General features: G+C 41.6%; 1 protein-coding gene across 5 annotated transcripts; it reads right to left on the bottom strand.

The window, feature by feature from the left end:
• Window positions 1–143: 143 nt before the first annotated feature.
• MMAB (metabolism of cobalamin associated B) lies at window positions 144–23,366 on the bottom strand. Of its 5 annotated transcripts, XM_073672683.1 has the most exons (12): window positions 21,577–23,078; window positions 21,288–21,497; window positions 18,139–18,298; window positions 16,054–18,056; window positions 14,596–14,657; window positions 14,411–14,504; window positions 11,279–11,336; window positions 3,405–3,477; window positions 2,819–2,916; window positions 2,624–2,688; window positions 2,436–2,504; window positions 144–888 (listed from the first exon to the last, which is right to left on the bottom strand). In XM_073672683.1, exons 4-12 carry the CDS (start codon window positions 16,086–16,088, stop codon window positions 801–803), a joined length of 642 nt encoding a protein of 213 aa, XP_073528784.1. In that variant the 5' UTR covers window positions 16,089–18,056; window positions 18,139–18,298; window positions 21,288–21,497; window positions 21,577–23,078; the 3' UTR covers window positions 144–800. The 5 variants fall into 5 exon arrangements, with proteins under 5 accessions (XP_073528784.1, XP_073528749.1, XP_073528759.1 ...); XM_073672648.1 differs by lacking the exons at window positions 16,054–18,056; window positions 18,139–18,298; window positions 21,288–21,497; window positions 21,577–23,078 and adding an exon at window positions 23,206–23,366; XM_073672658.1 differs by lacking the exons at window positions 16,054–18,056; window positions 18,139–18,298; window positions 21,288–21,497; window positions 21,577–23,078 and adding an exon at window positions 23,206–23,364 and having other exon boundaries at window positions 2,445–2,504.
• Window positions 23,367–23,389: the final 23 nt, after the last annotated feature.

The following is a 23,389-nucleotide window of genomic DNA, read 5'->3' on the forward strand; positions in this document are numbered from 1 at the left end:
TTTGTATGTTATGTACCACCAAATTATGTATTTTAATTAAACTATTTATGATCTCTTCAACCCTGAGTTCTGTTATTGTCCCCATGTATTAACTTAAAAACTCAGTTTCAGACCCCCATGTGTCAAAATGGTTAAAGAAAAAGTTAAGAGCCTTTCAATCTCTTTATTCAGGAAGTAAAATGCCAATGGCACCAGAGTCAGTACTTGTTACTAGAAGTGGACATTGTATATACAATTGTCAATGCAACATGACATTATAAACTACAATGATCCTTTCAAGTCTGCTGCGTGCTCTGTCAAAAGCGCAGAAGGGCCAGTCTGCATGGAGGATAGAGCACTAAAATACTAACTGAAAAGTGAGTCCATGGATCTGAAACCAGGAGATACGGCCAGGGAGCTGCTTTACCTTTTATATATGTCACAGATGAAGTCTGATTTCTGGATATCTCTGCAGCTGTTCTTCACAATCCTCTGCAAGGGGCTTCATTCAAATAATAAAAAAAATGTAGCCAGGCACGTTTACAGGCAGCGGTCATGCCACAATCACTTAATCTTGCAAGGAACCTGAACGGCCAATATAATTTGGCAGCATGGTCGTACAGGTGAAGTGTCAGTTTCCCTGCAAGATTAAGTGATTGTGCAAGGATATGGAGGAAAAGCCTCAGCGTCAAGGGCTGTGGGGGTTAAACATGGCAAAACAACCAGAGTGTGAATGCAACTTACGACCTGAAAATTATTTTTTTACATAGAAATGTTTCAGCTGTCGTGACTGTTCTTGTGTAGCCGCAATCCCCATGTCCTTATGGAAACGATCGAGTGTAGATTGTCTCGGATCTGCCTTCAGACTTGGCGGCATATCTTGCCAATGTGAAAAGGAAATCGCTCAACCTGTAAAAGAATCAGACTTTTATTTTTATAGAACTCACAACATTTAGAAATTCTAGCATTATGTGGCTAGGGACGAAGATAAAATATTAGAGAAACTTCAGTAAAAGTTTCCCAATTGTATGTAAAATGATCATGTATCCAAAAACAGGTGGAAATAAATGCCTATGTAACGTCTAGTGGACTTGCTGAGCGGGTTCATCTTTTAGTCCCACAGACTTTGAATGAACAGGTTCCTTGGTCTGGGGTGAGCAGCCCCACTATTCTAGTAGTTACCGCCTAGCCTGTGGATGGATGATCACTTGAAAGTACAGAATGCAGCAGAAGGATCTCAGAAGAACAAAGGTAAGTGTTATAAACTCTATCAGAAGGGGTTCAATGACTGATTCTCAGTTAACTCATTCTGCAACCAGCAACAGAGGGTGTAAAGAATGCAAACAGTGCAATCTTTTTAACAAGTGATATTTGCAAAACTCATTTTTAAACCTATCCATATTTTTTACATATTTAGACACTTTTCCAGAAATGTAATACATTTTCTGCATACGGTCCAATAATACGTGGTCTCAGGCAGTTTTAATAAATCTGCCCTATTGTGTACAGGACCAGAGTGAGGAACATTAGAAGCCCTGGCATGTTAAATGCAATGAGCCACCCTGCTGGAGTTTTTCATAAATAGTAGTGGTGGTAAGTATGGATGAGCAGACCTGTGGAAGTTCAGGTTCATCTGAACTTTAGTCCAAAGTTCTTTTTGGGAACCAGAACTGTACCTGAACTTGAAGCCCATATAAATCAATAGGGACCACAATTTTGGAGCTGGAAAATCTCTATCAATGTGATGTCCAAGCAGAGACCATAGATGTGCACTAGTTGTTGGCTAAACAATCGGTCCCAGTTTCTTTATGAATATACAAGTTTTCAAACTTCGCCGCATACTATTTAACAAGGGACTAGTATGTGCCTTCTAGACGCCTTATGAAACTTACCTAATCAGAAAAGTAAAAATACAAGCTGAGATTTTTCACCTAACAGAAGATGAAACCACAACAAATCTAATGTCTTTGGTAATGTACTACATGTATACAGAAGCAGCTGGGATAATGAGCTGTCATCTATTGGTACACATGGCTGCATGAATTGAAGAAAAAAAAAAAAAGAGCTAGGTCCATCAAAATCAACCTTTCTCCACAAGTTTTACATTCTCTATCGCTAAATTATGTATAACCCGCAATGCCATTTGTGAGAAAAGCATCCAGCTTTTACTTAAATGCTGTTATTGTATCTGCCATCACTACCTCTTGTGGTCGGCATTCCACAGTCTGACTGCTCGAACTGTAAAGAACCCTTTCCTATTTAGCTGCCTTTCCTCCACATGTAATGAATGTAGTCTGGTAAGGTCTTTGGAAGGAATAAGTCATGTGCCAGTCCTTTTTATATTGACAGCACATGTATTTATACATGTATATGAGATCGCCTCTGCTGAAAACCAATTAATATGGTAAAAAATTTATTTTAGATCATTTTAATTCTAAAACAAGGAGACTGCTTACATATTATACCTGTTTAAGTATTTTCCAATGTTTGGATCTGCCTCTCCAGTTTGCAGCAGCTTGAAAGTTCTAAAACCAAAAAATTAGATGAATGTCTTAACTGGACATATATGCGCTTTGGGTTCAGTGGTTTAATTGTAGGGAAGGGTATATAAAACCAATGGGGTAAGACAGAAGAAAGGTCTTACACTCTCTCTGCTCTTCGGCAGACAGCTCGAGCCACATGTAGTGATGCACTGGCCTTGCCTCCAGACTAGAAGAAAAAAAACAGGTGGTTAGTTTATATTGGCAGCCCCATGTAAGAATGTGATTGATCGGTTACAAATTCTCATGTAACTGCGATTGCAAAACCCCAAAAAAGGCCTATGTTATTTTGCACATACTGGTAGAATAAAGCTGGTCAGTGGAGGTAGCTGAGCGGTGTATTTATCGATCCATTGCTCCAGCTCCCGGATAGGCTCTTCAGTAAATGATGTATTCACTGCAGAAAGAGAAAATCGGGACTCTTATGTGTTGGCTGCTTAGAGTTCTGGCTACATGCATACATTGTGGCTGTGTAGTGTTGTTTTTTTTTTTGTCCTGCAATCTTCTAATATTGCAGCAAAACTTTATGGTTCAACTGTAACCACAGCAAAAATACTGAATAGAGTTCAGCTAGAAGATTTGCAGGACGGCATCGGTAGTCTGTCTGACCAAAGCCCTGCAAACCACCTGCTACCCGCAGCATTCCTGGTGCCTCCTCTTATTAGTAGCTGCCACAGGCTTCTGGTCTGGTGGCCACTGGACAAGTGTCCTGAAAATAGTTTTGCTCAACTCTAATATTGTACCTTCTCTCTATAGATCGTCTGCATGCTTCATCCAAAATGTTATCCCCTGTGTTGGTGGATATTTAGCCTTTTAGCTTTTTTTTTTTTTTTTTTTTTTTTTTTTTCTTATCAATTCAGCTTTTGAAATGTTTGACAGATTTACCTTTATGGCTTTCTCTGGCTGAGGATACTGGTGTTGCAAAATTTGAGCCAATGTCTTGCAGCATACACTGTACCTGTAGAGGGGGAGGGGATTATTTTAATCTCTGCTAACAAGTACAAACAGCACATTATATCCAGGGGCTGAAAGCTGACTTCATCCACTAGATAGCATTTTGAGTATTTCACCAACCGTTCTGACCATCCCTATTACATGGGCAGATCAAATGCCTATGAGTGCCAATGGCCGATCACCATATATCCATTCTTGCAATCGTGCTTCAATCACTCTGAGGCTTTTGTGATCTATTGTACTATGGTTTGCCCTCCTCCAGTATAGTGTGTCCATTACAATTTACTGGAGATGTGCTGGTGACCAACATAGTTTTTCGGTCAGAAGGCAGCTACGGCTATATGGTCACTGCTGTCCCAAAGTTATTTAACGGATACAATTTGGCTGTAAAATTACAGAAGGCTCGCGTGCAAGTCACATGTGACCTACATTGAAGCCTACGGGGAAAAGTTGTAACTTATGATCAAAAGTTCAACAGGGATGGATTTCATGTGACAGCCGAAACCTCTCCATCTACACACAGTGCAACCAAAGTCACCATATAGCCATAGTCTAAAAGATGAGATCAATGAAAAGTGACTAAATTATCATTCCCTGGGCAATGATTGCCATGTGTAAAAAGCCCTTCACTCTTTAACTGGAACCTGTCCCATGAAAATGCCATCCAATTTGCAGGCAGCATGTTAGAGAGAAGGGAGAGCTGAGCAGATTCATATATAGTTTTATATTCAATATAACCAGTGTTTTAATCCTTTAAACCTCTGCTCTTTCTGTGATTTTCTGTCCAGTGAGTGGTCCCATTAGTGACTGACAGCTATCTCTATATGCACAATTATACAAAGAAAGCTGTCCGTCACTGATGGGACCATCCGCTGGACTGAGAATCACAGAGCAATGTTCAACTCGCCACTTCAGAGCTGGAGTGGTGCCACTAACCTAAGTCCCCTGACCGTAGTATTATACTTGTCAGCCACGGTCTTCAGCTTTTCCTGGCGCCACTCCGGTCTAGCGCCACCATCTTGTGAATGAGGTATTTAAAATATAACTCTTCTGTTTTATCTATATAAACTATTAAGAGTCTCAGGAGTTGCCCATTCCACGCTGCACTAGTATGATAAACCCGTCATGTGATTTAGGTCTCCTGAGGATTCTGTTTCGGAGGGATAATGCAGGGCTAGTTGTGGACTGCCCTTGTCAGGGCGGGAGTTGGGGATTTAGTATGTGATCGCCCTAATAGGGATCTGTAGGGCTAGACCTTTATCCCAGATTCTTGGATGGAATCACCAGGATTGTTATACTCCCTGGACCTGACTGTTCTCTTCTGATGGGTGAGATCACTCCCAATATTTCCTCCATATTGACTATTTATTACATGGAGATCGGCTCACCTGTTTATGTATCTATGTATTTAAAACTATAGCCCCTAAACCGGGCATTAGGTTTGATTAATCTTGGTTGTGACCACTGTCATTTCACTTGTTTTTGCTCTGATATAATAGATAGTTGCAATTGATCCAGTCACTGTTTACTGCAGATTTGGATTATTTATATGCTGCTGATGCCGTAGATGCTTAGCTTTTGATAGTTTTTGGGTACTGTCACTCTAACTGTCTGTTACTTGCAGTATAATTGGTTACATCTATAGTTCTAACACCCCTTTGGTTGTAGCTGACTATTTTACAAAGAATTAGGCTCTTCATGTATAGCTACATTAAGTTATATAGTTTAATACCTCACTTATTTTGCTGTACATATTGAACTGTGAGTGCATTTAGCAGATTTTTGTTCCCACTTTTTTGCTGCAGATTGAGCTGCATTATGGTGACAGTTCCCTTTAAGAACCTGGCGTGTTTTTAGATTTTGTTTGATTTCTCCCATTTTATTCTTGAGCCATACTTTTTTTTTTTTTTTTTTTTTCTCCCCCTGTCAACATAGTCATATATTAAAGTTTAGTTTTTGCGGGACACAGGTTTGAATAACACCACTGACATTAAGCCAAATGACATACTGAAAGTTGGATTGAAACGATAAAAAATTCAATTCCGCTATAATTTTTGGGGTTTTGTTTTCAGTGTTCATTTTGCCGTAAAAATGACAATAGGATTCCTCAGGTCAGTACGATTATGGCGATATCAAACCTAGGTTTTTTTTATTTTAGTGATTAGAAACAATGGAAAATCATATTAATTTTTTTTTCAATTTTTAAAGGAGAAAGGGAGATGACTAAAATATATTTTTTTTACCCCCATTTTTTTGTCGACTTATGGCATTTGAACCTACAATCATTTGATTGCTCATACTAATATACTGCAATACCATAGTATTGTGTATATACAGTGGCTTGCGAAAGTATTCACCATCTTGGCATTTTTTGTGTTTTGCTACCTCACAACCTGAAACTTCACTGTTTTTTGTTTTGAGAGTTTGCATCAGTTCATGTAAAGAACATGCCTACAACTGTCAACATTTGTTTGTTTTTTTGACACCTCCCCTAAAGTCAGTACTTTGTAGAGCCTCCTTATTTGGCAATTACAGCTGCAAGTCGCTTTGGATAAGTCTATGAGCTTTCCCCATCTTGCCACTGGGATTTTTGCCTATTCCTGAAGGCAAAATTGCTCCAGCTCCTTCAAGTTTCCTCTGGGAACAGCAATCTTCAAGTGTGACCATAGATTCTCAATTGGATTAATGTCTGGGCTTTGACTAGGCCACTCCAAAACATTTATACGTTTCCCTTTTAAACCACCCGATCGTTGCTTTAGCAGTATGCTTTGGGTCATTGTCATCTTAGGTGTACCTCCGTCCTAGTCTTAAATCACTGACAGACTGAAACAGGTTTTGCTCAAGAATATCCCTGTATTTTGCACAATCCATCTTCCCCTTGACTCAGACTATTTTCCCTGTCGCTAAAAAAAATCCCCACAGCATAATGCTGCCACCACGTTTCACTGTGGGGATGGTGTTCTTGGGGTGATGAGCTGTGTTGGTTTAGCACTAGACATAGCGTAACTTTTTGGCCACCAAGATAAACATTTTGGTCTCATCTGACCACAGCACCTTCCTCCATACATTAGGGGGGGGTCTTTTGGCATACTCAAAACGAGCCTTACAATTTTTGTGTGTAACTATAAAGGTTTTTTTTCTGCCCACTCCTCCATAACTACCACTTCTATAGAGTGTACAACTTATTGTGGTCATATGGACAAATACACCTGCCTCTGCTTGGGAACTCTGCAGCGGCTTCATGGTTACCTCTTGGTCTCTTTACTATGTCTCTAATGCTCCTTGCCTGAAGGTTTTGGTGGATGGCCCCCTCTTGGCAGGCTTGCTGTGGTACCATGTTTTTTAACATTTGATGATAATGGATTTGATGGTGCCCCAGGGGGGTGGGGGATCATCAGTGCTTGGGATATGGATATATAGATATTACACAGCTCTGGCAAGAATTAAGAGACCACTGCAAAATTCTCATTTTCTCTGATTTTTCTCTTTTATAGGTATATTTGAGAAAAATGTACATTGTTGTTTTATTCTATAACCTACTCTCCGAAATTCAAAAGGTAAAAATTTTGTATTTGCAGCAAATGAGAAATCGTCAAAATAATAAAAAAGAAACCGGGCTTTCAGACCTCAAATAATGCAAAGAAAACAAGTTCTTGTTCAGTTAGAAACAACAATATCCCTGTTTTAACTCGGGAAGAGTACAAAAATCAATATTTGGTGGAATAACCATGATTTTTAATCACCGCTTTCATGCGTCTTGGCATGCTTTCACCAGTCTTTCACACTGCTTTTGGGTGACCTTATGCCACTCCTGGCACAGAAATTTAAGCAGTTCTTCTTTGTTTGATGGTTTGTGACTATCCATCTTCCTCTATTACATTCCCGAGGTTTTCAATGGGGTTCAGGTCTGGAGATTGGGCAGGCCATGACAGGGTCTTGATGTGGTGCGCCTTCATCCACACATTGATTGACCTAGCTGTGTGGCATGGGGCATTGTCCTGCTGGAAAAACCAGTCCTCAGAGTTGAGGAACATTGCCTGAGCAGAAGGAAACAAGTTTTTCAAGGATAACCTTGTATGCGGCTTGATTCATACGTCCTTTGCAAAGATTAACCTTCCCAATTCAAGCCTTGCTGAAGCATCCCCAAATCACCGATCCTCCACCAAATTTCACAGTGGGTGCAAGACACTGTGGCTTGTATGCCTCTCCAGGTCTCAGTCTAACCATTAGACAACCAAGTGTTGGGCAAAGCTGAAAATTAGACTCATCAGAGAAGATTACCTTACTCTAGTCCTCAATGGTCCAATCCTTATGGTATTTGGCAAACTTCAGCCTGGCTCTCCTTTTGCTTCTCTTTTGATGAAAGGCTTTTTTCTAGCTTTACATGACTTGAGGCCTGCCTCTAGGAGCCTGTTATGAACTGTTCTTGCCGTGCACTTCACCCCAGCTGCCATTTGCCATTCCTTTTGTAGGTCACTTGATGTAATCCTACGGCGGCTGAGTAACATTCGAATGAGCTGACTGTCATCCTGGTCAGTGGAGAATCGCTTTCGCCCTCTGCCAGGCTGTAGCTTTGTTGTCCCCAATGTCTGCTGCTTGACCTTGTTGTAATGGACTGCCATCTTGGAAATTTTAAGGATGGAGGCAACATGACGCTCACTGTATCCCTCTGCTAGTAAAGCCAGAATTGAGCCCTTCTTTTCCTCACTCAAGACTTTTCTTTTCAACTCCTTTTGGTATGGTTAAAAGTTTTTTCATTCAAATTACTTTTTGGCTATTCCTAGCACTTGTTTTGCCATGCAGCTTGTCCTATTGCAAGAGGATTGTGAAGATCACAGCAGTGTTTTTATACTTTCCCTCATTACATAAGATTTGGTTCAGGTTATCACCTAATCAGAAGCACATTAATAAGAATGAGGTGTACTTTGGTTGGAATTCAACTGACACTGGAATGGAATGGCTGTCTGACATCTAGAGATGGTGATTTTTAGAAAACTGTGCTGTGGTCTCAATTTTTGAGAGTACAGACCAAAAGTTTGGACACACCTTATTTAAAGATTTTTTTTCTGTATTTTCATGACTATGAAAATTGTACATTCACACTGAAGGCATCAAAACTATGAATTAACACATGTGGAATTATATACTTAACAAAAAAGTGTGAAACAACTGAAAATATGTCTTATATTCTAGGTTCTTCAAAGTAGCCACCTTTTGCTTTGATGACTGCTTTGCACACTCTTGGCAAGCTTCAAGAGGTAGTCACCGGAAATGGTTCACTTCACAGGTGTCCCCTGTCAGGTTTAATAAGTGGGATTTCTTGCCTTATAAATGGGGTTGGGACCATCAGTTGTGTTGTGCAGAAGTCTGGTGGATACACAGCTGATAGTCCTACTGAATAGACTGTTAGCTACTTTTTTCTTGTCATAATACAAATTCTAAGTAAAGAAAAACGAGTGGCCATCATTACTTTAAGAAATGAAGGTCAGTGAGTGCAAAAAATTGGGCAAACTTTGAAAGTGTCCCCAAGTGCAGTTGCAAAAACCATCAAGCGCTACAAAGAAACTGGCTCACATGAGGACCGCCCCAGGAAAGGAAGACCAAGAGTCACCTCTGCTTCTGAGGATAAGTTTATCCGAGTCACCAGCCTCAGAAATCGCAGGTTAACAGCAGCTCAGATTAGAGACCAGGTCAATGCCACACAGAGTTCTAGCAGCAGACACATCTCTTCAACAACTGTTAAGAGGAGACTTTGTGCAGCAGGCCTTCATGGTAAAATAACTGCTAGGAAACCACTGCTAAGGACAGGAAACAAGCAGAAGAGACTTGTTTGGGCTAAAGAACACAAGGAATGGACATTAGACCAGTGGAAATCTGTGCTTTGGTCTGATGAGTCCAAATTTGAGATCTTTGGTTCCAACCACTGTGTCTTTGTGCGACGCAGAAAAGGTGAACGGATGGACTCTACATGCCTGGTTCCCACCGTGAAGCATGGAGGAGGAGGTGTGATGGTGTGGGGGTGCTTTTCTGGTGACACTGTTGGGGATTTATTCAAAATTGAAGGCATACTGAACCAGCATGGCTACCACAGCATCTTGCAGCGGCATGCTATTCCATCCGGTTTGCGTTTAGTTGGACGATCATTTATTTTTCAACAGGACAATGACCCCAAACACACCTCCAGGCTGTGTAAGGGAAATTTGACCAAGAAGGAGAGTGATGGGGTGCTACGCCAGATGACTTGGCCTCCACAGTCACCAGACCTGAACCCAATCGAGATGGTTTGGGGTGAGCTGGACCGAGAGTGAAGGCAAAAGGGCCAACAAGTGCAAAACATGTCTGGGAACTCCTTCAAGATTGCTGGAAGACCATTTCCGGTGACTACCTCTTGAAGCTCATCAAGAGAATGCCAAGAGTGTGCAAAGCAGTCATCAAAGCAAAAGGTGGCTACTTTGAAGAACCTAGAATATAAGACATATTTTCAGTTGTTTCACACTTTTTTGTTAAGTATATAATTCCACATGTGTTAATTCATAGTTTTGATGCCTTCAGTGTGAATGTACAATTTTCATAGTCCTGAAAATACAGAAAAAAATCTTTAAATGAGGTGTGTCCAAACTTTTGGTGTGTGTGTGTATATATTATAACCCAACCCTGATTTTTTTTTCTTTTCTTCTCAACAACTGTGTTCTTAACTTATTTGGAGATCTCCTTGGTCTTCATGGTGTTGTTTGGCAGTGGTGCCTCTTGCTTAATGGTGTTGCAGCCTCTGTGGCCTTTCAAAAAAAGTTGTGTATATACTGACCGACCATATGACACTCAGATTGCACACAGGTGGACTTCCTTTCACTAAGCATGTAACTTATGAAGGTAATTGGGGGGGATACTTTCACAATCAGCCAAACTTGCCAATGTAGACTTGTTTGCCCAACAGTCTGGCTGATGTCTCACTGTCTCCCGATAGAGATCATTGAGGGACAGAAACATTAAGCCCCCGTCTCACATAGCGAGATCGCTTCTGTGTCACGGTTTTGGTGACGCAACAGCGACCTCACCAGCGATGTCGCTATGTGTGACACTTTGCAGCGATCAGGCCCCTGCTGCGAGGTCGCTGATCGCTGCAAAGTGTCCTGGACCATTTTTTGGTCGTTGCCCTCCTGCTGGTCAGCACACATTGCTGTGTATGACCAGCGGGAGCAGCGATCAGGCTGGTAACTATGGTAAACATCGGGTTACTAGGGGCACACGCGCTCCTAGTAACCCGTTGTTTATCATGGTTACGAGCCTGCTAAAGTGAGCGGTAACCTCCCGCTCACTGTAGCAGAGTGGTAACCATGATAAACAACGGGTTACTAGGAGCGCGTGTGCCCCTAGTAACCCGATGTTTTCCATAGTTACCAGCCTGCTCCTGCTTCAGCAGGCTCGTAACCAGGAGCAGGACATCGTGTGGAAAGATTCTTTCCACGATGTCGCTGCTCCCCTGATCGTTGGTGAGCCTGCCTGTTTGACAGCTCACCAGCGACCACATAGCGACACAGCAACGATCCCTGACAGGTCGTATCGTTGTCGGGATCGTTGCAGCGTCGCTAAGTGTGACGGGGCCTTTAGACATGTCCGATTTTGGACTGCCGATACCTCGATTCTCTAAGAGATAAGCCACCACCAGCGATGTCTGGCGTTGGCTGTGTACTAGAGAACACAGGAGTGTTCGGGAGAAATAGCTGCTGCATGGCAGTTATCTAAAGTGTATGGACGGCTTAAATATATCCAAGTTTTAGTTGACTTAATGAAGATAAGAGAGATACCTTCTCAAGTTCTGTGATGCATTGGAGACTTGCATCTAGACAAAATTCTTTGGCCAACCTAAAAATAAAGACAAATCTGCTCAGGTACTATGTGAGATTCCTGTACCAGACTGGGATCAGCAAGTGCATGTAATAATATTAGTCTGCTATACACTTGTACATTTTTAAGGTGATTTTATAATAAAAAAAAAAATGCTTCTAATATTTTGCTAACCATTTTCACTGCAAAATCTTTCGATTTCTTTCACGGCAATGTTGGCTCCACTACATAACTAATTCTCACTTTTTGTCCTTCTCACCCCTATTGCATGGCTCAGGAAGCAGAAATGCGGCACCATGTCCGTCACAATCTTCAATGTTCAGTGCTTGTTCACACTGGAAAAATTGTGATGCGGTTCAGAAATCCACCAAAAACATGCTGAAACCACTTTACAGTTTTGCATTTAGAATACAGCCTATGCACTTTAATTATTATTAATAGGTTCTGTGTATATGACAGGAAAATCTAACCTAGAAGCAGAATGCACCCATAGACCAAACATGCCCAAAGACTCTGGTCCCACAGTCAGATCTTTTTACTCCCAACAATGGAAAGCTTAACTGTCTGCACTTAAGGTATGTACAGTTTGTTTTTTTTTTTTTTGTTTTTTTTTTTTTTTTTTGAGCCTTTCAAAGAAAAGTTTTCTAGTAGAAACTGATTCAGGAAACTTCTCTTTGAGAATTTTTTACAGGAGTTTTTTGTTTCTGGAAAGCTTGTTTTTTTTTAAATTTTTTTTTCCTACAGCAATTTAAAAGCAATAATATTGTTTCCATCAAGAAACGCTTCAAAAGGTATGACATGCACTTTCTTTTCTACCAGCTGTTTTTAAAAACCTGAAGGGGAAACCAGACTGAACATGTAACTAGCAATGTGGTTTTACAATAAAAATAAAGTGTCTTTCAAGCATTTTTAAAGTCCTTTTTCAGGCTTTTTTTTTTTTTTTTTTTTGAGCAGACCTGCTCAAAACTGTGTGCATATACCCTTACTGTAATACAACCCTTTTTGCTGACATACAGCTGCCCGCCTTCAACATAGTATAAGCAATGTTAACAGAGCCAAACATTTTTTTTTCTTTGTGTAACAATTTTCCTATATCAAAGGAAAGTATGAAGAAAAAAAATGCCTAGAATTTGCAAAATAAAGAAAACAAACCGGCATTTAAAAAAAAAAAAACTGAGAAAATAAAATCTAAGGCCACATGCACATGTTGAGTATCTGAGTTTTTTGCTAAGCCAAAACCAGGAGTGAATGATAAATGCAGAAGTGGTGACTAGTGATGAGCGAGTATGTTCTGTTAACCCTTTCGGCAAGCATGCTCGGGTGCTCCCTGAGTATCTTCAGATTGCTTGGGGTGTTTTAGTCACTGTGCGTATGATTTGCGACTGACAGCTTTAATACATGTGAGAAATGCCTAAGAAACAGTCATTCCTCATGTATTAAAGCGGTCAAATAGTCGCAAATCATGCGCACAGAGTGACCAAAACAACACCTGAGCACGTTGAAGATACTCGGGGAAACACCTGAGCATGCTCACTCATCACTAGTGGTGACGTGTTTCTATTATACTTTTCCTTGATTGTTCCACTCCTTGTTTTGGCTTATATGTACTGATGTAAAAAACTCAAATACTCAACATCTGCATGTGGCCTAGTAAAGGAAAGCACTAGCACTGCACATCTTGTCACCATGGACGATGCAAACCCAGGATTTTAACTTTTTTTTGTTGCCCAAAATTTCCTCAAATGCTTAGAAAACTTTACCTATTTTTATAGTGAATTTACTTTTCTGTTTGTAGTAAGAGTTTTTTTTTAAATAAGTCAGGTGGAAAATTAAAAAGTGCTTGTCACTTCATTGAAGTGGCCCTTTATGGACTCCGTTCCAAAGTAGCATTATCCAATGAAAAGACTGCAAAAAAGGGAGAAGTCAGTGTTCGGAGTTTAGCATCAGACACTGTGTCCGGTACGAACCCCCCAAAAAAAGCTCCCCACACGGAGTGTGTCCTAAAGAAGTTTCAGGTTGGAAAACGTCATTTTTAGATGCCTCAAAAAAAAAAATGGTGTGAGCATAGCCTTATGTTTGAATCGTGGTGGCCCAACCACTAAGGCCACAGCATCTTTCTGAAGCATAGTGGCCATTTCAAAGTTCTTCTAGTCATAGGGAACAGCTGTGCCAAGTCATGAACAATGCAATGATGTGCTTGGTACCACTGGGAAGGTTATGGCAGTTCAGCACCTATGTGACCAGAAAATGGGTCTCCCGTTCTGACTAGTGCTCACTATCCACTCTGTGCTTTGGGAGTTTTGAACACAGTCAAGAAAGGGGACTTCTACTCAGAACTCCTACAGTGGTGAATGGAGAAAACCGCTGCATTTGCTGTTATCTCTCCTATCACTGTGGTTGGAGGCACTAGTCTGAATGGGAAATTGGGGATCCCCACTTTTGTAAATAAATTCCGGATCCACCTACAAGGCCCACACCTATTAAATATTTTTGCCATTACAAAGACCCCTTTTCACAGACTATAATGGTGCCGACAGAGTCAAGGTGTTCATTGTCATCAATCCTTTTCGGGATATACACAGTTTACTACGCCTGAGAGTCTGTCTCCAGTAGGTGTATACTCCCAAAAATGAGCACACGTTCGCTTCGCCGGCACCATTATAGTCTATGGCCCCGTCGGCGCACATGCCCGAATGCCGTTTTGCGGGGGGTTCAGGCACAAACCCCAATGGGACCACTGAATGTGGGCAAGAACACAATGTGAAAGCACCCTTACAGATATGCCGTAAATGTTTACTGTAAAGTATTGCCTTTTAAGAGGCTGTCTGGAAATTTAGGAACATAAGTCTCTTGAAAGTTTTCAACAATCTATTATTCATGAAAACATTATCAAGCCTTATGTGTATGAACACATTCTTTCAAGGCTGGAAAGATCTTAGAACAAGGTGGAAAGTTCTACTCTTAACGTTCAAATCAATTCTGTTGGAATCAAAAGAATCATTGGAACCCTAGGCAAGTTCTGGATTCAGCATCATCACTGTTGTAAGCCTTTTACTTTAGGGCCAATGTAGATACATACAATCAGAACTTACCCTATGGCAGAGGTCAGCTCATCGGTAGTGCCCAATGCTTCAAACACGAGGTTATCTTTAGGTCTTCGCTCTCCTGTGTATGTACTTGAGAAGCCTACGGTATACACAATGTAAGTCACTTATTGTGAGAAGGGTTAGTAATCAAACAGATCTAATATCCTAATAGAATAGCTTAACAGTAAGACCTTTATCGCCTGTTTTTGTGTAAATCTTTGGGATCTTCTCCGCTTTATTTTCTGGAGGGGAACTGAAAAAAAAACATAGCACAGGACAATGACAGCTGCTATTCCCTGATTATGTAGTAACATAATATACAGCACTAATTCATTAAGTGCTTGGTCACGCTTCCTCAGTTTAGTTTACAACATTAATCTACATAAAGGGAGTGTATCAGAAAAATCCCCTATTGTTTAAATTAGGGTTGGCCAACTCCAGTCCTCAAGGATAATTCCATCACCTGTGTAATACTAAGGAAATCCTGAAAATATGATCTGTTGGTGGGTCTTGAGGACTGGAGTTGGGGAACACTGGTTTAAATAATGTTTGAAAAGCTTGCAATTTTTACACTGGCCACTGGGGATATTTTAGACTAACTTCCTGTTCTTTTCAAAAGTCTCATCATCTCCACAGACAGTATTACAATGAACTGTGTACACAGCTGATCACACCGGATCTACTATTCACAATAGGTGATGTCACAGCGGACCCTGCTTACCCTCCTTTCACAATAATTTTTGCACATGCTCAATGGATGCTTCAATACAAAAAGATAGGGTTTGAGTCAAGTCCATTGCTGATAATGGACAAGTGGATTTCCTAAAACAGAACAAAGTCTGAAGTCCTAGTGGGCAGTGTGAAAATTGCAACATTTCTATTTTTTATTACTATAGACTGTGATATGAAAACAAAAAAAACAAACCCATACCATATTTTTCAAATTTTAAGATGCACTTTTTAGCAAGAAACCCTCTGTTATAGAGAGGTTTTTGGTAAATAAAACATAGTTCATTGGATAGTAACAACGTATATGCTGTGTGCATCAATTCTTCATTTTCAAAATATACTTACAAAAAAAAACAAGTCATTCTTGCCGTAATCCAGAAGCTAAAAAACTGAAAATGGGCTGATCACATACGGGATTTGAACATATGTGAAACATATCATTCCTTTCAAAGGGCCAGTAAAAAAAAACCCAGAAACCTTTGTCTATCAAGACATGAGTTACATGTATACCTTAGCTGTAATAACCTATGGCGATAAACATAAAACTTTTTGCATTCACTGACAGCAACACAAATTCCTACACACAACACAGTAATACAACTACAGCACTGACACCAGGCCATCCCTTTATGGCTATGTGCACACCTACTAGAACACAACAGTGTCTTCTGATGAAAAGTGAACACTGCAGCTGATCAGCGGCCACTAATGGGTGTGGTATTAAACCTGATGCTCCACTGGATCTGATGAGTAAGGAGCAGTACGGTGCTGGTCTAGGACTTGAGTTTTTTTTTTTTCTTTTTTATTATATCTCCCAGTAATAAGGGATTGTCCACTGGCAGACAACTCAGTCAATGCCCATACTAATCTGTCTGCATATTATTGAGGCAGCATGGGGGAAATTCCCAAATATGGCATACCTGAGTGTGGAAGTGTGGGCAGAATTGGGGCCCATTACTAAGTGTCATAGAATGAAGAGTCAATGGTGGAAGTTGTAAATCTGGCCATTACTGTCATCAGGGCCACCTTACATTCAGCCTTCCACAAGGTGACATTTCTCTTAGAGAAGGGAGGAGGCTCTTGAGGAACAGTAGATCTCCATCATCATTGTTCCTATTGTTGTCTCTGCTCTATCTGCCACATCTGGTCCTTCTGTTCTTCCCGGTAGGAGATCAGTTTGTGCATGTTGCATATCATGAGGCCATTATCTGCCAAGTCAGCCACTTCCCTTCTGCTCTTCCTGGCCGCCTTTCCTCCTACAGTCATGGCCAAAAGTATTGAGAATGACACCAAAATTATATTTTCACATGATCTGCTGGCCTCTGGTTTTTATTAGTGTTTGTCTGATGTTTATATCACATACAGAAATATAATTGCAATCATATTATGAGTACCAATAGGTTATATTGACATAATGAGTTAATGCAGCAAGTCAATATTTGCAGTGTTGCCCCTTCTTCTTCAAGACCTCTGTAATTCTCCCTGGCATGCTCTCAATCAACTTTTGGACCAAATCCTGACTGATAGCAGTCCATTCTTGCATTTTGCCAGAATTTGTTGGTTTTTGTTTGTCCACCCGTCTCTTGATGATTGACCACAAGTTCTCAATGGGATTAAGATCTGGGGAGTTTCCAGGCCATGGACCCAAAATCTCTATGTTTTGTTCCATGAGCCATTTAGTTATCACCTTTGCTTTATGGCAAGGTGCTCCATCATGCTGGAAAAGGCATTGTTGGGCGCCAAACTGCTCTTGGACGGTTGGGAGAAGTTGCTCTTGGAGGACATTCTGGTACCATTCTTTATTCATGGCTGTGTTTTTAGGCAAGACTGTGAGTGAGCCGATTCCCTTGGCTGAGAAGCAACCCCACACATGAATGGTTTCAGGATGCTTTACAGTTGGCATGAGACAAGACTAGTGTCAGCGCTCACCTCTTCTTCTCTGAATAAGCTGTTTTCCAGATGTCCCAAACAATCGAAAAGGGGATTCATCAGAGAAAATGACTTTGCCCCAGTCCTCAGCAGTCCACTCCCTGTACCTTTTGTAGAATATCAGTCGGTCCCTGATGTTTTTCTGGAGAGAAGTGGCTTCTTTGCTGCCCTCCTTGAAAACAGCCCTTGCTCAAAGAGTCTCCGCCTCACAGTGGGTGCAGAAGCACTCACACCAGCCTGCTGCCATTCCGGAGCAAGCTCGGCACTGCTGGTAGTCCGATCCCGCAGCTGAAACAGTTTTAAGATACGGTCCTGGCACTTTCTGGTCTTTCTTGGGCGCCCTGGAGCCTTTTTGACAACAATGGAAGCTCTCTCCTTGAAGTTCTTGATGATGCGATAGATTGTTGACTGAGGTGCAATCTTTGTAGCTGCGATACAAGAGAAACAATGATACCAAGAACCAGCCTCCTTTTAAAGTGTCCAGTGATGTCATTCTTACTTAATCATGACTGACTGATCGCCAGCCCTGTCCTCATCAACACCCACACCTGTGTTAATGGATCAATCACTAAAACGATGTTATCTGCTCCTTTTAAGGTAGGACTGCAATGATGTTGAAATGTGTTTTGGGGGTTAAAGTTCATTTTCTGGGCAAATATTGACTTTGCAAGTACAGTAATTGCTGTTAAGCTGATCACTCTTTGACATTCAGGAGTATATGCAAATTGCCATTACAAAAAATGAAGCAGTAAACTTTGGAAAAATTACTATTTGTCTCATTCTCAATACTTTTGGCCATGACTGTAGTCTAGATCCCTGACTTGTGTGGTGGTGGAGTGTCTCCAGAGGGTGGGTTATGAAGGATGGCTGAGATGGACCTGGGTGAGGCACATCACTCTCCTCGGCAGCAGTGGTGGCAGACTCCTCAGGCTCTGGTTCATATGGAGAAGATGGAGGAGACTCTGAGTCAGACTCGTGCACATTGGTAGAAGACCTGGGAAGATAAATTATCTAAATTTAAATTAAAATTGTTCCAAAGAAACATTAGGAGAACTTGAAGCAAGAACGACACATACTGCCTTTGCTCAGCGTCCTTTCGAAGAAATGCAACGCGTTCCATATAAATGTAGGTCTTCCTTTTAGGGGCCATCACACCGCTAGGGAGTTTCCTCTCCTCTGTGAGCTCCCGCATAAAAAGGTCTCTAAGGGACCGCCACCTTGTTTGTATTTGCTCTTCTGTTGAAGACAAAGATGCGTGTTATAATCAAACCTGAAGTTGGAAAAAATCTGATGCTTAGCTGTTCTCCTCTAATATATAGGACGTCCTATTAATCAGAAAAGTCAAGTGGGTTGTTGGATAGTTGCCTCAGGAAAGTGTCCCTGCTGAGCACAGCAGAGTCTTTCCATGCACAATGTCAGATCTCTTAACACGAAAAAAAGGCATACACGAAAATATATTTCCTACAATACGAGCCATTGTGGGAATCTAGAAATAAATTCAGCACTGGCCTACGTGTAGCTTTTTTTTTTTTTTTTGGACAATCAAACTAAAATCTATAATAGAAGCACTCAAAGGGAACCTTCCAGTAAATTCATGCTGGCAGGGCTGCAAGAATAGGAGCCTTGCTAGGTTTTAAAGAACATACGGCCCGATTAATCAAAGCTTTTACGCCAGAATCCTGGCGTAAAAGCTTGCAAAAGTGGCGAAATTTAGAAGCAACTCGGAGTTGCGCCAACATTATGCGGCTTTTGGCGTTTTCACACCAGTGTCTTCCAGCTCCGACAAAATGGGCAGAATGCCACAGCTTGTCTCCTCTAATTGATGACAAGCTGTGGCATTCATGATGCTAGAAATCTTACTCCATTTCCTTGACTGGAGTAAGATTTCTGGCACAGTACATTGAGGAGCACAACACTTGTCAGACAGCCCAGATTCATGAAGAGGCATGGACTTCTCCATGAATAAGTGTCTGACTCAAGCTCGCCCCCTAAACAAGAGAATGCCGGTCTAGATGAATCAGGTCGCTAGTTTAAAGATTCTCCTTGCACCGCTCTAGTTGATTGACAGGTCTCTCCCTGATTAAACACATGAGAGACCTGTCAATCACCTAGAGTGGTGCGGGGAGAAGCCGGCCGAGGGTGGCGCTGGACTAATCACATCTATATTTCAAACTATGTTTTCTCTGAAACACTGCAGCATTTCAAAGACAAACATACCAGTGGTTTGGGCACCATGAATAGATTGACAGGTTCTCTGTAAAGATTTTTTTTAGCATGAGCAATATAAATTTTGATCACAGGAGCAGACTTTTTAGTTCTTAGGTCTATGAACAGGTAAAGGGATTAGCAGCTACTGTTTTTAAACATGCAATACTCTGGATTAGAGGTGAGTAGCACCAATGACGTTATGTCTACGGATACAGTTGTGCTCAAAAGTTTACATACCCCGGCAGAATTTTTGCTTTCTTGGCCTTGTTTCAGAGAATATGAATGATAACAAAAACACTTTTTCTCCATTCATGGTTATTGGTTGGGTGAAGCCATTTATTGTCAAACTACTGTGTTTTCTCTTTTTAAGTCTTAATGACAACCAAAAACATCCAAATGCCCCTGATCAAAAGTTCACATACTCTGGTGATTTTGGCCTGATAACATGCACAGAAGTTGACACAAATGGGTTTGAATGGCTACTAAAGGTAACATCCTCACTTGTGACCTGTTTGCTTGTAATCAGTGTGTGTGTGCATAAAAGATGAGTGAGTTTCTGGGATCCAGACAGACTCTTGCATCTTTCATCCAGCCACTGACGTTTCTGGATTGTGAGTCATGGGGAAAGGAAAAGAATTGTCAACGGATCTACGGGAAAAGGTAGTTGAACTGTATAACAAAGGAAAGGGATACAAAAAAAAATCCATGGAATTGATAATGCCAGTCAGCAGCGTTCAAACTGATTAACAAGTGGAAAATCAAGGGCTCTGTAAAAACCAAACCACGGTCAGGTAGACCAACAAACATTTCGGCCAAAACTGCCAGGAAAATTGTTCGGGATGCAAAGAAAAACCCACAAATAATATCAGCTGAAATTCAGGACACTCTGAAAACTAGAGGTGTGGCTGTTTCAAGATGCACAATAAGGAGGCACTTGAAGAAAAATGGGCTGCATGGTCGAGTCGCCAGAAGAAAGCCATTACTGCGCAAATGCCACAAAGTATCTCGCCTACAATACGCCAACCTGCACAGAGACAAGCCTGAAAACTTCTGGATCAAGGTAATTTGGAGTGATGAGACCAAAATTGAACTTTTTGGCCACAACCATAAACATTACATTTGGAGAGAGGTCATCAAGGCCTATGATGAAAGGAACACCATTCCTACAGTAAAGCACGGAGGTGGATCGCTGATGTTTTGGGGAAGTGTGAGCTACAAAAGGCACAGGAAACTTGGTAAAAGTTGAAGGAAAGATGAATGCAATACATTATCAGCAAATACTGGAGGCAAATTTGCACTCATCAACCAGGAAGCTGCGCATGGAACGTACTTGGAGGTTCCAACATGACAACGATCCAAAACACAAGGCCAAGTCGACCGGTCATTGGCTACAGCAGAACAAAGTGAAGGTTATAGAGTGGTCATCTCAGTCTCCTGACCTCAATATCATTGAGCCACTCTGGGGAGATATCAAGCGCGCAGTTCATGCTAGACAGCCCAGGAATTTACAGGAGCTGGAGGCTTTTTGCCAAGAAGAATGGGCAGCTTTACCATCTGAGAAATTAGAGAACCTCATCCACAACTACCACAAAAGACTTAAAGCTGCCATTGATGTTAGATGGGGCAATACACAGTATGAAGAACTGGGGTATATGACCTTTTGATCAGGGTCATTTGCATGTATTTGGTTGTCATTAAGATTTAAAGAGAGAAAACACAGTAGTTTGACAATAAATGGCTTCACCCAACCAATAACCATGCGTGGAGAAAGTTTTTTTGTTATCATTCATATTCTCTGAAACAAGGCTAAGAAAGGAAAAATTCTGCCGGGGTATGTAAACTTTTGGCCACAACTGTAGCTTCCAGGATACAATGTGGAAATAAGTATATTAGAAAGCCTATTATTTTACTATTTTGGGATTACAACAATCTTTTTTTTCCAGGTACTGAATCCCCTGCTCCTCATCCGCATGCAAGTAGCTATACAGAACTGTAGTTTCCTTATATTTGCACATACCATACAACACTTTCTCCTTCCGACAGAAGTCATCCCATCCCAAAACCAGAGGCTGGAAAATAGATTCCCATACACAACGGGTGACTACGCGGTCGGAGTGTCCTGGATCTGTCTGATCCCAAAGAGGAGGGTTCTGTTTCACCAATTCAATCAAGTGCTGAACATTGATCAGAATCTTTTCACTTCCACTCCTGCGTTGCTTTTTCCGGACTTAAATATCATAGAAATGGGTTAGAGTTTGGGTACCATATTAGTAGCAAAATATAACAGAATAATTATAGGAAATTACCTGGGGCCATTCCCAGCTTTGATCTTGACTGTCATCCTGGAAGCCATAAAAAATTATAGTACAGTAAAAAAAAATTCAATCAATATGGCTGATAAATTAATTATGCGGCATGAATTACCCCACTGCGATCGTGCTTGCGGTCTCTTCTCATCTTCATGATTTCTTCTCTTCTCGTTCTGTGCTTGTCTTTTCGAGGCACGCTGCTCTCAATCTTTCCAAACAACCCCACACCCTCCCCTCACCTTACCTCCATTTCCTGGACAAAAGACATTAAAAACAGATGCTGATGGCTTGTCATCTGTTTTACATTCGCTCCCATCGGTTGTCAACCACTAAACTTGTCTAGTACGCTGTGCTTTTAAGATTTTACCAAAATGTAGATGTGCACATAGCCATAGCCAAGACCACCAAGGCAAGGTTTTTTGCTTTATCATCATTTTTATTCACATATATAACACATTAAGCCCAAGTCTATGGTGCTGCAAGGTACCGATGCAGAACGATACATGATCTGCACTGCTTCATTATCTGGTAAAGATTCTGGTATTATTACAACTGACACAATAGTACACCTCTGTAAGCTTAGCTAGTGACATTTATTGCGCCCACTAACCCCCTGGTATAACAAGGGCACCTATATTATCCAGTTAGCGTTGGCAGGATGCCTCAGGCCACTTCAGATCTCTGTCCCATTAACTCTCCTGGCGTCTGTTTTAGTAAATACATGCATTTCCAATGAAATCCCAATTATGGAGCAGCACTTCTTACGGTGACGTTCTTCCACTACTCCTCTATATGTAGGAGCAGAATGAGAATTCTCTTACTATTCTTCTTAAAGGGGCGTGTCTGACACGGGCAGCACTGATTGGACAGTGTCAGGGACACCCCCCCAATGAGGAACACCCAGCGGTCAACTGATTCTAGGAGGAATAAGAGGAACAGCACAACAAAGTCATAGGGAACCGCTCCAGAAATCATTGTCGGACCCAGACAGGAGAGGCCCCTGTGCAAGAACAATATATGGGCCCATTGGAGTCCAATAGCTAATTGTAGTGCCCAATCCAACCTAATTTGGAGGTGGGTGTGGCCCCTTTATCTCTTGGGCCCCTGTGTGGCTCCACAGGTTGCCCCAGTGATATGTCCGCCCCTGCCAGAATTATTATTTCTTCTGGAATCCAAGCATTTACTGAAGCGGCCATTTCAGGAGAGCGGACGGACCCTCAGCAGATCCAACAGCTCAGTATCACCAGTGCATCTGTTGGATCCAGCTTCTTCAGACTGGGGTCTCATATGTCCAGATAGACTGTAAGCTCTTATGTGCAGGACCCTCATACCTCTGAAGCACTAGTTACTCTAATACCTGGAAAAGGTCACATAAAAAGGATAACAGCAGCAATGAATGGATTAACCCTTGCCCTGCAGGGGACGGTCCTCTACCCATAGTCATATAGTATAATACTAATGGGTATATCCGGGGAGTATGGACAGGACACAGACAAGGAGGAATGGATGGGGAATGGACGAGTAGAGCTCTATGCGCATGCGCAGCTATAGGAGGGTACGTCCTAGGAAGCACGGCTATACCTGACACGGCAGCACACGCTGGAGTAACACGCACGGGGCTCTCACCTCCCCTCCGCGCCCTTACTACTGTACAGACGCCCTCCCTGGGTCATTCCTCGCACGGCTCTCCATAATAATAAGCGAGCTGCAGCCATCACTCCACGCACCGCCCACACCTCGTCCCACGCTGTAAAACAAGCCCTATTGGTCGGGAAGCTCTGGCTATATCACCCAATCGCCGCTTATTGGT

The sequence above is a fragment of the Phyllobates terribilis genome, unplaced genomic scaffold (genome assembly GCF_046119375.1).
Source record: "Phyllobates terribilis strain yellow unplaced genomic scaffold, ASM4611937v1 Scaffold_1__5_contigs__length_1240528914, whole genome shotgun sequence".
NCBI lineage: Eukaryota > Metazoa > Chordata > Amphibia > Anura > Dendrobatidae > Phyllobates > Phyllobates terribilis.

Bases quoted from the DNA above. Each gene is read 5' to 3' on its own strand.
- MMAB (XM_073672648.1), bottom strand. From the start codon at position 23,294: ATGGCTGCAGCTCGCTTATTATTATGGAGAGCCGTGCGAGGAATGACC. The intron at 11,337-14,410 runs GTAAGTTCTGAT...CTTTATTTTTAG, and splicing joins GAGCTGACCTCTGCCATAGG to GTTGGCCAAAGAATTTTGTC. The intron at 889-2,435 runs GTAAGCAGTCTC...ATTCTTTTACAG, and splicing joins TACTTAAACAGGTATAATAT to GTTGAGCGATTTCCTTTTCA.